The sequence below is a fragment of the Salmo salar genome, chromosome 15 (genome assembly GCF_965601325.2).
Source record: "Salmo salar chromosome 15, fSalSal1, whole genome shotgun sequence".
In the NCBI taxonomy this organism is placed as follows: domain Eukaryota; kingdom Metazoa; phylum Chordata; class Actinopteri; order Salmoniformes; family Salmonidae; genus Salmo; species Salmo salar.
In genome coordinates this window covers 13,565,016-13,579,154 of record NC_138305.1, presented here as the reverse complement: position 1 = coordinate 13,579,154, position 14,139 = coordinate 13,565,016, and the positions used below count along the sequence as shown (strand labels likewise).

The 14,139-nt window shown below is 44.2% G+C and overlaps 1 protein-coding gene across 5 annotated transcripts in view; it reads right to left on the bottom strand.

Moving 5' to 3' along the window:
• The window catches only part of dapk1 (death-associated protein kinase 1), a 178,927-nt gene that overhangs the window by 71,149 nt on the left and 93,639 nt on the right, over positions 1–14,139 (bottom strand). For all 5 annotated transcript variants that reach the window (XM_045695458.2, XM_045695459.2, XM_082961588.1 and 2 more), the window contains 4 exons: positions 11,605–11,757; positions 6,794–6,839; positions 5,982–6,071; positions 4,968–5,060 (listed from right to left, as the gene is read on the bottom strand). In XM_045695458.2, coding sequence (XP_045551414.2) covers positions 4,968–5,060; positions 5,982–6,071; positions 6,794–6,839; positions 11,605–11,757 — 382 coding nt within the window. The remainder of the gene's footprint in view (positions 1–4,967; positions 5,061–5,981; positions 6,072–6,793; positions 6,840–11,604; positions 11,758–14,139) is intronic.

The window sequence follows — 14,139 nt, the reverse complement described above, 5'->3', positions numbered from 1 at the left end:
CCGGTGTCGCTCATGCAGCCGACAGAAACTTTCAACCGGTTCTCCCCATTAAGCGAGTCGGAGTCAGAGGCCGAGCCTCCTCTGGTCTTTCCTCAGCCCGTTACGGGGTCTGAGACACCGAAGCTTCCCACCATTAGCGCTGTCAAATTGAAAAACATGTCATTGGCGACTCCATTACCCGCAGTATTAGACTTAAAAGATTCCTAGATGCCCTTCCAGACTCCCTCCACCTACCCAAGTATGTCAGAGTACAAAAATCGGTTAACCACCGAACTGAGGAACTCAATTTAACCTTGCGTAATACCCTAGATGCAGTCGCACCCCTAAAAACTAAAAACATTTGTCATAATAAACTATCTCCCTGGTATATAGAAAATACCTGAGCTCCGAAGCAAGCTTCCAGAAAATTGAAATGGCGCCACACCAAACTGGAAGTCTTCCGACTAGCTTGGAAAGACAGTACCGTGCAGTATCGAAGAGCCCTCACTGCTGCTCAATCATCCTATTTTTCCAACTTAATTGAGGAGAATAAGAACAATCCTAAAACGTATTTTTGATACTGTTGCAAAGCTAACTAAAAAGCAGCATTCGTCAAGAGAGGATAGCTTTCACTTCAGCAGTGATAAATTCATGACCTATGATGATAAGATCATGATCATTAGAAAGCAAATTACAGACTACTCTTTAAATCTGCGTATTCCTCCAAAGCTCAGTTGTCCTGAGTCTGCACAACACTGCCAGGACCTAGGATCAAGGGAGACACTCAAGTGTTTTAATGTTATTTCTCTTGACACATGGTCTCTAAACCGTCAAGCTGCAAACTGGACCCTAGTCCAACTAAACTACTGAAAGAGCTGCTTCCTGTGCTTGGCCCTCCTATGTTAAACATAATAAATGTCTCCCTATCCACCGGATGTGTACCAAACTCACTAAAAGTGGCAGTAATAAAGCCTCTCCTGAAAAAGCCAAACCTTGACCCAGAAAATATAAAAAACTAAAATCGGCCTGTATCGAATCTCCCATTCCGCTCAATAAAAAAAAAGAAGCTGTTAAAAGCAACTCACTGCCTTCCTGAAGACAAACAATGTATACGAAATGCTTCAGTCTGGTTTTAGACCCCATCATAGCACTGAGACTACACTTGTGAAGGTGGTAAATGACCTTTTAATGACGTCAGACCGAGGCTCTGCATCTGTCCTCGTGCTCCTAGATCTTAGTGCTGCTTTTGATACCATTGATCACCATATTCTTTTGGAGAGAGTGGAAAGCCAAATTGGTCAACATGGACAAGTTCTGGCCTGGTTTAGATCTTATCTGCATCAGTTTGTCTCTGTGGATGGGTTGTCCTCTGACAAATCAACTGTAAAATTCGGTGTTCCTCAAGGTTCCGTTTTAGGACCACTATTGTTTTCACTTTGGCAGCAGCTAATGGGGATCATAACAAATACAACAACAAAAAATACTATATATTTTACCTCTTGGTGATGTCATTCGGAAACATAATGTTAAATTTCACTGCTATGCGGACGATACACAGTTGTACATTTTGATGAAACGGTGGTGGTGAAACCCCAAAATGTCCCTCCCTGGAAGCCTGTGTTTCAGACACAAGGAAGTGGATGACGGCAAATGTTTTACTTTTAAACTCGGACAAAACAGAGATGCTAGTTCTAGGTCCCAAGAAACAAAGAGATCTGCTATTGGATCTGACAATTAATCTTGATGGTTGTACAGTCGTCTCAAATAAAACTGAAGGACCTCGGCAATTACTCTGGACCCTGATCTCTCTTTTGACGAACATGTCAAGACTGTTTCAATGACAGCTTTTTCCCCATCTACGTAACATTGAAAAAGTCTGAAACTTTCTGTCCAAAAATGACGCAGAAAAATGTATCCATGCTTTTGTCACTTCTAGGTTAGACTACTGCAATGCTCTACTTTCCGGCTACCCGGATAAAGCACTAAATAAACTTTAGTTAGTGCTAAACACGGCTGCTAGAATCTTGACTAGAACCAAAAAATTGGATCATATTACTCCAGTGCTTGCCTCTCTACACTGGCTTCCTTTTAAGGCAAGGGCTGATTAAGGTTTTACTGCTAACCTACAAAGCATTACATGGGCTTGCTCCTACCTATCTCTCCGATTTGGTCCTGCCGTACATACCTACACGTACGCTACGGTCACAAGACGTAGGCCTCCTTATTGTCCCTAAAATTTCTAAGCAAACAGCTGGAGGCAGGGCTTTCTCCTATAGAGCTACATTTTTATGGAATGGTCTGCTTATCCATGTGAGAGATGCAGACTCGGTCTCAACCTTTAAGTCTTTACTGAAGACTCATCTCTTCAGTAGGTCCTATGATTGAGTGTAGTCTGGCCCAGGAGTGTGAAGGTGAACGGAAAGGCACTGGAGCGACAAACCGCCCTTGCTGTCTCTGCCTGGCCAGTTCCCCTCTCTCCACTGGGATTCTCTGCCTCGGGCTTGTGCCATTGGGGAGATATTCGTGGGCTATACTCTGCCTTTACTCAGGGTGGTAAGTTGGTGGCTTGAAGATTTCCCTCTAGTGGTGTGGGGGCTGTGCATTGGCAGTGGGTGGGGTTATATCCCGACTGGTTGGCCCTGTCAGGGGGTATCGTCGGACGCGACCACAGTGTCTCTTGACACCTCCTGTCTGCAATAGTTTGTGTAGGGGCTATGCTATCCTTATCCATCCTACCCTGTCACGACCCCCCATCCTACCCAGACACGACCCCCATATCCTACCCAGACACGACCCCCCAACCTACCCAGACACGATGCAGTAGTTTATGTGTCGGGGGGCTAGGGTCAGTCTGTCACATCTGGAGTATTTCTCTTGTCTCTTCCGGTGTCCTGTGTGAATTTAAATATGCTCTCTCTAATTCTCTCTTTCCCTTTCTTTCTTTCTCTCTCTCGGAGGACCTGAGCCCTAGGACCATGCCTCAGGACTACCTGGCTTGATGACTCCTTGCTGTCCCCAGTTCACCTGGCCGTGCTGCTGCTCCAGTTCCAACTGTTCTGCCTGCAGCTATGGAACCCTGACCTGTTCACCGGACGTGCTACCTGTCCCAGACCTGCTGTTTTCAACTCTCTAGAGACAGCAGGAGCGGTAGAGATACTCTCAAAGATCGGCTATGAAAAAGCCAACTGACACTTACTCTTGTGTTACTGACTTGTTGCACCCTCAACAACTACTATGATTATTATTATTTGACAATGCTGGTCATTTATGAACATTTGAACATCTAGGCCATGTGCTGTTATAATCCCCACCCGGCACAGCCAGAAGAGGACTGGCCACCCCTCATAGCTTGGTTCCTCTCTAGGTTTCTTCCTAGGTTTTGGTCTTTCTAGGGAGTTTTTCCTAGCCACCGTGCTTCTACACCTGCATTGCTTGCTGTTTGGGGTTTTAGGCTGGGTTTCTGTACAGCACTTTGAGATATCAGCTGATGTAAGAAGGGCTATATAAATAAATTTGATTTGACCCTCCATCCTACCCAGACACGACCCTCCATCCTACCCAGACACGACCCTCCATCCTACCCAGACACGACCCTCCATCCTACCCAGACACGACCCTCCATCCTACCCAGACACTACCCTCCATCCTACCCAGACACTACCCTCCACCCTACCCAGACACTACCCTCCACCCTACCCAGACACTACCCTCCCGTCCTACCCAGACACTAGCCCCCCGTCCTACCCAGACACTAGCCCCCCGTCCTACCCAGACACTACCCTCCGTCCTACCCAGACACTACCCTCCACCCTACCCAGACACTACCCTCCACCCTACCCAGACACTACCCTCCACCCTACCCAGACACTACCCTCCACCCTGCCCAGAAACTACCCTCCATCCTACCCATAAACTACCCTCCATCCTACCAAGACACTGCCCTCCATCCTACCCAGACACTGCCCTCCACCCTACCCAGACACTGCCCTCCACCCTACCCAGACACTGCCCTCCACCCTACCCAGACACTGCCCTCCATCCTACCCAGACTCTGCCCTCCATCCTACCCATAAACTACCCTCCATCCTACCCAGACAGGATCTGACTGAATGTAGGGCACCACCACTTAGGGAACAGTTTTACATGGTACTTCATAAGGACCTGACTGAACGTAGGGCACCACCACTTAGGGAACAGTTTTACATGGTACTTCATAAGGACCTGACTGAACATAGGGCACCACCACTTAGGGAACAGTTTTACATGGTACTTCATAAGGATCTGACTGAACGTAGGGCACCACCACTTAGGGAACAGTTTAACATGGTACTTCATAAGGATCTGACTGAACGTAGGGCACCACCACTTAGGGAACAGTTTTACATGGTACTTCATAAGGATCTGACTGAACGTAGGGCACCACCACTTAGGGAACAGTTTTACATGGTACTTCATAAGGACCTGACTGAACGTAGGGCACCACCACTTAGGGAACAGTTTTACATGGTACTTCATAAGGACCTGACTGAACGTAGGGCACCACCACTTAGGGAACAGTTTTACATGGTACTTCATAAGGACCTGACTGAACGTAGGGCACCACCACTTAGGGAACAGTTTTACATGGTACTTCATAAGGATCTGACTGAACGTAGGGCACCACCACTTAGGGAACAGTTTTACATGGTACTTCATAAGGATCTGACTGAACGTAGGGCACCACCACTTAGGGAACAGTTTTACATGGTACTTCATAAGGATCTGACTGAACGTAGGGCACCACCACTTAGGGAACAGGGTGGAATAGAGTTGTCTCACAGATCTTACCGGTGTGTGTGATTTTGTGTATGTATATGAATGTGTGTGTGATTATGTGTATGTATATGAATGTGTGTGTGTGTATGTATATGAATGTGTGTGTGATTATGTGTATGTATATGAAGTGTGTGTGTGTGTGTGTGTGTGTCTAGGACAGGGGTTGTTCTTACCAGCGTGTCATCACTGCGAGCCACACTGATGTTGCTTCTAGACAGGAAGGAGCGAGAGAGACGGTTACACAACGAGATGAGGCGCACCGATTGCTGGAAGACAGGAGAGAAGAAGAGAGACAGAATATTAGGATGGAGGAGAGAAGAGAATGTTATGTAGTGCAGTGAGCTCACTACACCACGCCCCAGAGCTCACTACGCCACGCCCCCAGAGCACGCCACGCCCCCAGAGCTCACCACGCCCCCAGGGCTCACTACGCCACGCCCCCAGGGCTCACTACGCCACGCCCCCAGGGCTCACTACGCCCCCAGGGCTCACTACGCCCCCAGGGCTCACCACGCCCCGCCCCCACAGCTCACCACGCCCCGCCCCCACAGCTCACCACGCCACGCCCCCACAGCTCACCACGCCACGCCCCCACAGCTCACTACGCCACGCCCCCAGAGCTCACTACGCCACGCCCCCAGAGCTCACTACGCCACGCCCCCAGAGCTCACTACGCCACGCCCCCAGAGCTCACTACGCCACACCCCCAGAGCTCACTACGCCACACCCCCAGAGCTCACTACGCCACGCCCCCAGCTCACTAAACAACACTAGAGTGACTAAGCTAAACAGATAAGCTTTGTTTGATGGTTTTCAGGCTCTTAGAGCTTTGTGTCTGAATTATGTTGAATCATAACCAGACTCATCTCAATACGATGGACAATGTGACTGGACAGAGAGAGAGAGAGAGAGAGAGAGAGAGACAGAGAGAGAGAGAGAGAGACAGAGAGAGAGAGAGACAGAGAGAGAGATAGAAGAGATAGAGAGGGAGAGAGAGACACACAGAGACAGACAGAGAGAAGGAGAGAGACAGAGAGAGAGAGAAAAACAGGGAGAGAGAGATATAGATAGAAGAGATAGAGAGAGAGAGAGGGAGAGAGAGAGGGAGAGACAGATAGGAGAGATAGAAGAGCTAGAGAGATAGGAGAGTGATAAAGAGACAGACGGAGGGAGAGAGATAAATGTACCTTCCATTTCCTCCGAGCAGCAAACTTCTTAAACTTCTCCATGTTGACAGCAGACTCCTTCCTGCTGAGAGCCTGCTGGGAGTCTTTTGGCTGATTGGACAAACAGGAACATATATGACTAATCACATCAATAGATTACATCCACTTATCAATACCTTTTTATATTGATCATATTGTGTATTATTCTGCTACCCTTTATTTTCAAGTAGGATTTTATGAAGTGAATGAACACTCATTCCCTGTATAAGGTGAATAAAGAAATAACTTATCGTGTGTGTGTGTGTGTGTGTGTAAGAGAATTATCTAATAAAGGTAAATGAATCAATAAATTATTATGAATTATAAGTCATGTAGCATGGTTAATGAATAATCAATGTAATGATCGATTAGTCCCAGAAAGTCTAGTAGAGGCTGGAGGGGGAGAGAAATGTGTGTGTGTATTTAGTGGGCCCAAGAGGGCAGGGGCCAGATGGTAAAGGGAGTAGAAACGTCAAGGGGTTCCTAACCTTGAGGGAAAGGAACAAGCAGAGCAGGATAGTGATAAACAGTGTGGGAAGTCAAAGGGGAGATGCAGTTCACCAACAGTTTGTGTGTAAATGCATGTGCGTAAGTAAGGAATAAACTATATAATGACCGTTTTGTTATCTTGACCTCAGAACGTTCTCTGAATAAAGCCGAATGAACCTTTTGCAGAAAGCTGAGTCCTTGCCTAATTATTTAACCCATTGTCTTACAAACCTTGGGAATTAGTCAAGGCGTATTGATTATCATCATTAAGATATAAAATTATTTTAACAGTGTGTTAGACAGACCTTGATCCAGGGATGAAGCAGACTGTCCTGGATGGTCATTCTCTTTCTGAAAAAGACAGGACAGTTAGGGTTAGGAAGAGAACAAACGATTAACTCACAACACTCCTGGACAACTCATGATGCACACAATATACTTCTGTCACACACACCTTCCTCTCGTTCACACACACACACCTTCCTCTCGTACACGCACGCACGCACGCACGCACACGCACACACGCACACACACCTTCCTCTCGTACACACACACACACACACAAACACACTCTCACACACACGCTCACACAACGGTTCCTCTATCCCTCCGACTATCCTCGTTGGTGATCTCCTCTTAACAGACCATGACTGTTTAATAATAGACTAAGACCAGCATCACCACAGCAACCCAATCTTCAGTCGGCTGTTGCCTAGGCAACCTCCACTAGGGCTGCTGGGATGATAACACCTTCCGTACTCCAGTCACGGAGCTCTGACAGTAGCCTACATAACGTATAAATGTACATTAATGCAACCTTTCCTTCTCCAGGGACCCCCGGCCAGGCAAACCGGCGACCCAGGGGCCCTGAACATGTTACCAAAACATGTTTTTTTCCCCCCAAATGTCTTGTCTTATCGTCAGGTGAATGATAATGGCAAGGAGAAGTAATCAACATATTAAAATGGATAAACTGATAATAGACTGGTAAACTATCCAGTCTATTATCTAGAAAGGTCTGGTAAACTAGCCAGTCTATAATCTACAAAGGTAAAGATCTGGCAAACTAGCCAGTCTATTATCTAGAAATGTAAAGGTCTAGTAAACTACCCAGTCTGTTATCTAGGAAGGTAAAGGTCTGGTAAACTATCCAGTCTATTATCTAGAAAGGGAAAGGTCTGGTAAACTACCCAGTCTATTATCTAGAAAGGGAAAGGTCTGGTAAACTACCCAGTCTGTTATCTAGAAAGGTCTGGTAAACTATCCAGTCTATTATCTAGAAAGGTAAAGGTCTGGTAAACTATCCAGTCTATTATCTAGAAAGGTAAAGGTCTGGTAAACTATCCAGTCTATTATCTAGAAAGGTCTAGTAAACTACCCAGTCTATTATCTAGAAAGGTAAAGGTCTAGTAAACTATCCAGTCTATTATCTAGAAAGGTCTGGTAAACTATCCAGTCTATTATCTAGAAAGGTCTGGTAAACTATCCAGTCTATTATCTAGAAAGGTAAAGGTCTGGTAAACTACCCAGTCTATTATCTAGAAAGGTAAAGGTCTGGTAAACTACCCAGTCTATTATCTAGAAAGGTCTGGTAAACTATCCAGTCTATTATCTAGAAAGGTCTGGTAAACTATCCAGTCTATTAGCTAGAAAGGTAAAGGTCTGGGAAACTACCCAGTCTATTAGCTAGAAGGTCTGGTAAACTATCCAGTCTATTATCTAGAAAGGTAAAGGTCTGGTAAACTACCCAGTCTATTATCTAGAAAGGTCTGGTAAACTATCCAGTCTATTATCTAGAAAGGTCTGGTAAACTATCCCGTCTATTAGCTAGAAAGGTAAAGGTCTGGTAAACTACCCAGTCTATTAGCTAGAAAGGTCTGGTAAACTACCCAGTCTATTATCTAGAAAGGTAAAGGTCTGGTAAACTATCCAGTCTATTATCTAGAAAGGTCTGGTAAACTATTCAGTCTATTAAAGGTCTGGTAAACTACCCAGTCTATTAGCTAGAAAGGTCTGGTAAACTATTCAGTCTATTATCTAGAAAGGTAAAGGTCTGGTAAACTATCCAGTAAATTAGCTAGAAAGGTAAAGGTCTGGTAAACTACCCAGTCTATTATCTAGAAAGGTAAAGGTCTGGTAAACTATCCAGTCTATTAGCTAGAAAGGTCTGGTAAACTATCCAGTCTATTATCTAGAAAGGTAAAGGTCTGGTAAACTATCCCGTCTATTATCTAGAAAGGTCTGGTAAACTACCCAGTCTATTATCTAGAAAGGTAAAGGTCTGGTAAACTATCCAGTCTATTAGCTAGAAAGGTAAAGGTCTGGTAAACTATCCAGTCTATTAGCTAGAAAGGTCTGGTAAACTATCCAGTCTATTATCGAGAAAGGTCTGGTAAACTATCCAGTCTATTATCTAGAAAGGTCTGGTAAACTACCCAGTCTATTATCTAGAAACGTAAAGGTCTGGTAAACTACCCAGTCTATTATCTAGAAAGGTAAAGGTCTGGTAAACGATCCAGTCTATTATCTAGAAAGGTCTGGTAAACTATCCAGTCTATTATCTAGAAAGGTCTGGTAAACTACCCAGTCTATTAGCTAGAAAGGTCTGGTAAACTACCCAGTCTATGATCTAGAAAGGTAAAGGTCTGGTAAACTACCCAGTCTATTATCTAGAAAGGTCTGGTAAACTATCCAGTCTATTAGCTAGAAAGATCTGGTAAACTACCCAGTCTATTATCTAGAAAGGTAAAGGTCTGGTAAACTACCCAGTCTATTATCTAGAAAGGTCTGGTAAACGACCCAGTCTATTATCTAGAAAGGTAAAGGTCTGGTAAACTATCCAGTCTATTATCTAGAAAGGTCTGGTAAACTATCCAGTCTATTATCTAGAAAGGTCTGGTAAACTACCCAGTCTATTAGCTAGAAAGGTCTGGTAAACTACCCAGTCTATTATCTAGAAAGGTAAAGGTCTGGTAAACTACCCAGTCTATTATCTAGAAAGGTCTGGTAAACTATCCAGTCTATTATCTAGAAAGGTCTGGTAAACTATCCAGTCTATTAGCTAGAAAGGTAAAGGTCTGGTAAACTACCCAGTCTATTAGCTAGAAGGTCTGGTAAACTATCCAGTCTATTATCTAGAAAGGTAAAGGTCTGGTAAACTACCCAGTCTATTATCTAGAAAGGTCTGGTAAACTATCCAGTCTATTATCTAGAAAGGTCTGGTAAACTATCCCGTCTATTAGCTAGAAAGGTAAAGGTCTGGTAAACTACCCAGTCTATTAGCTAGAAAGGTCTGGTAAACTACCCAGTCTATTAACTAGAAAGGTAAAGGTCTGGTAAACTATCCAGTCTATTATCTAGAAAGGTCTGGTAAACTATTCAGTCTATTAAAGGACTGGTAAACTACCCAGTCTATTAGCTAGAAAGGTCTGGTAAACTATTCAGTCTATTATCTAGAAAGGTAAAGGTCTGGTAAACTATCCAGTAAATTAGCTAGAAAGGTAAAGGTCTGGTAAACTACCCAGTCTATTATCTAGAAAGGTAAAGGTCTGGTAAACTATCCAGTCTATTAGCTAGAAAGGTCTGGTAAACTATCCAGTCTATTATCTAGAAAGGTAATGGTCTGGTAAACTATCCAGTCTATTATCTAGAAAGGTCTGGTAAACTACCCAGTCTCTTATCTAGAAAGGTAAAGGTTTGGTAAACTATCCAGTCTATTAGCTAGAAAGGTAAAGGTCTGGTAAACTATCCAGTCTATTAGCTAGAAAGGTCTGGTAAACTATCCAGTCTATTATCTAGAAAGGTCTGGTAAACTATCCAGTCTATTATCTAGAAAGGTCTGGTAAACTATCCAGTCTATTATCTAGAAAGGTCTGGTAAACTACCCAGTCTATTATCTAGAAAGTTAAAGGTCTGGTAAACTATCCAGTCTATTATCTAGAAAGGTAAAGGTCTGGTAAACTACCCAGTCTATTATCTAGAAAGGTCTGGTAAACTACCCAGTCTATTATCTAGAAAGGTAAAGGTCTGGTAAACTATCCAGTCTATTATCTAGAAAGGTCTGGTAAACTATCCAGTCTATTAGCTAGAAAGGTAAAGTTCTGGTAAACTACCCAGTCTATTATCTAGAAAGGTCTGGTAAACTATCCAGTCTATTATCTAGAAAGGTCTATTGGCAGCGTAGAGACATGATTTTGAAGATAATTTCCAGCAATTCTAATGTTTAGCACGGGCCTGAGAGGCCAGTTTTCCATTTTAAAGATAACTTATTTTAATTCTATGCATTTTGCTATGTCTAATGCGGTGTTCCTCTGTTCAAACATAATTACATCAATGGACCTTGAATGGTTTTGGGACTTTCTATGTTCCTGACTGCCTATATTTTATTTGATTGTAAGTTCTCATAGATGGTATTATTTAATATATTTAGTTCAGTATGCTTTCTATCATCTGGTCTTGGTTGTTTAAAGTCGACACTGTTTTTCCATTCCCAAAAAGACCACTTAAACGGCCCGCCTAAGAATTTCTCTACAGAGAAACCCCTATAATTATCTCCAATGACTAATTTCCTCCATATTGAAGGGATAGTTTGAGATTTTGGCAATGAAGCCATTTATCTACTTCCCCAGAGTTGGATAAACAGGATAGCATGCTAACTGTTCCTGTAGACTCCAAGGCATTGCGCTAACGCTAGTTAGCATTGGATTGTGAAACTACCCTCTTAACTTCCTTCATGCTGGACACAGAGACATAAAAATGGTATCTACAATGGTATTGTGTTGTAGCTAGCTATATTCATAAAAATAATTACTTTTCACATTAAAAAAATACCTAAAATGATGTTTCCCCCACAAAAAGATTGAATAAACTGGAGTACCCTCTGCAGTACCCTACAGACTCCACTTTGAAAACTCTGCACTAATGTATAGAGTTGAGAACATTGGGCACACTGCGCTTAAGTGCAGAGCGGTGTACATGCACACTCTGGTTCAGTGGCATGTTTCTATACATTCAGGACCGAACCAAGCACATAGTATATACAGAGGTTCTCGCCTGTACAATATTAGGGATAGGGGTGAGGGTTAGGGTCAGAGGTTAGTGTAAGGTGATCATGTACTTTGGGTCTTTGATAAGCAGCCTGGTGATAAAGTCTTTGGCCAGGAGGCTGGTGCTGCTAAAGAACTCTTCATCGAAGGTGTAGTCCACCGCCGACACGTTAGCTAAAGTCTCCTGCTTATTCTCCCCCAAGAACGGCGATGCACCACTCAACCTGAGGAAGGGAGGGGAGAGAGCAGGGATGGGAGGGGAGGAGGGAGGGGAGAGGGGAGGCAGGGAGAGAGCACGGATGGGAGGGGAGGAGGGAGGGGAGAGGGAGGAGGGGGGAGAGCAGGGATGGGAGGGGAGGAGGGGGAGAGCAGGGATGGGAGGGGAGGAGGGGGAGAGCAGGGATGGGAGGGGGGAAAGCAGGGATGGGAGGGGAGGAGGAGGGGGAGAGCAGGGATGGGAGGGGAGGAGGGGAGAGGGAGAGAGCAGGGATGGGAGGTAACGGGGAGAAAGAGGGGAGGCAGGGAGAGAGTAGGGATGGGAGGGGAGGAGGGGAGGCAGGGAGAGAGCAGGGAGGAAGGAGGGAGGGGGAGAGAAAGATAGTGACAGGGAGAGAAAGAGGTTGAGAGAGGTAGAGAAAGTTTCCATTCATGTGGAATGGACCACATACCACTTACCACTTAGGCTGAATAACGCTCTAAAAGGTTTATAGTGTATAAACGGTTTGTTTCCCTGATTGTATAACAAAGCGATGCAGATGTTTTATAGATGTAGTCTAGTTATGGACAGATATCTATCAGAGGAACTGTGTTGGTCAGGTGTCAGGAATATGAAGAACCAAAGTCTTTCACTCTGAGAAACATTCTCTCTCTCTATATCTGGGCTACATAGAAACGGTCGTTTCCAGAGGAACATTTAAACGGTTGTGAAATGAGACGACAAGGCAAACGACTGCAATCAAACATTTAGCATAAATAGTCCCACATTTACCATGCTCACTGGCAGTCAATCATCTATAAACATCATTGATCACTGAACTTTGGAAATAAATAGTCGCGCAGTTATGAACGCTTGCTGCTGCTTTGCTCTCTACGTCACCTGCTGTTTCGACCTCTGAATGATCGGCTATGAAAAGCCAACTGACATTTACATTTACTGACCTGTTCACTGGGCGTGCTACCTTGTCCTGGACCTGCTGTTTTTGAACCTATCTTTCTCTCTCTCCCTCCCTCTGTCTTTCTACCCCACCTGCTGTCTCTAACTCTGAATGCTCAGCTATGAAAAGCCAACTGACATTTACTCCTGAGGTGCTGACCTGTTTCACCCTCGACAACTACTGATTATTATTTGACCCTGCTGGTCATCTATAAACGTTCGAACATCTTGAAGAACAGTCTGGCCTTATAGTGGCTTGCGAAAGTATTCACCCCCTTGGCATTTTTCCTATTTTGTTGCCTTACAACCTGGAATTAAAATTGATTTTTGGGAGGTTTGTATCATTTGATTTACACAACATGCCTACCACTGTGAAGATGCTAAATATTTTTTATTGTGAAACAAACAAGACATAAGACAAAAAATACAGAAAACTTGATCGTGCATAACTATTCACCCCCCCAAAGTCAATCATTTGTAGACCCACCTTTTGCAGCAATTACAGCTGCAAGTCTCTTAGGGTATGTCTCTATAAGGTTGGCACATCTAGCCACTGGGATTTTTGCCCATTCTTCAAGGCAAAACTGCTCCAGCTCCTTCAAGTTGGATGGGTTCCGCTGGTGAACAGCAATCTTTAAGTCATACCACAGATTCTCAATTGGATTGAGGTCTGGGCTTTGACTAGGCCATTCCAAGACATTTAAATGTTTCCCTTAAACCAATCAAGTGTTACTTTAGCAGAATGCTTAGGGTCATTGTCCTGCTGGAAGGTAAACTTCTGTCCCAGTCTCAAATCTCTGGAAGACAAACAGGTTTCCCTCAAGAATTTTTCTGCATTTAGCGCCATCCATCATTCCTTCAATTCTGACCAGTCTCCCAGTCCCTGCCGATGAAAAACATCCCCACAGCATGATGCTGCCACCACCATTATTCACTGATGGTTCACTGATGGGATGGTGTTCTCGGGGTGATGAGAGGTGTTGGGTTTGCGCCAGATAGTGTTTTCCTTGTTTGCCAAAAAGCTACATTTTAGTCTCTTCTGACCAGAGTACCTTCTTTCATATGTTTGGGGAGTCCCCCACATGCCTTTTGGCGAACACCAAACGTGTTTGCTTACTCATTTCTGTAAGCAATGGCTTTCTTCTGGCCACTCTTCTGTAAAGCCCAGCTCTGTGAGTGTACGGCTTAAAGTGGTCATATGGACAGATACTCCAATCTCCGCTATGGAGCATTGCAGCTGCTTCAGGGTTATCTTTGGTCTCTTTGTTGCCCATCTGATTAATGCCCTCCTTCCCTGGTCCGTGAGTTTTGGTGGGCAGCCCTCTCTTGGCAGGTTTGTTCTGGTGCCATATTCTTTCCATTTTTTAATAATAGATTTAATGGTGCTCCATCAGATGTTCAAAGTTTGATATTTTATTATAACCCAACCTTGATCTGTACTTCACCACAACTT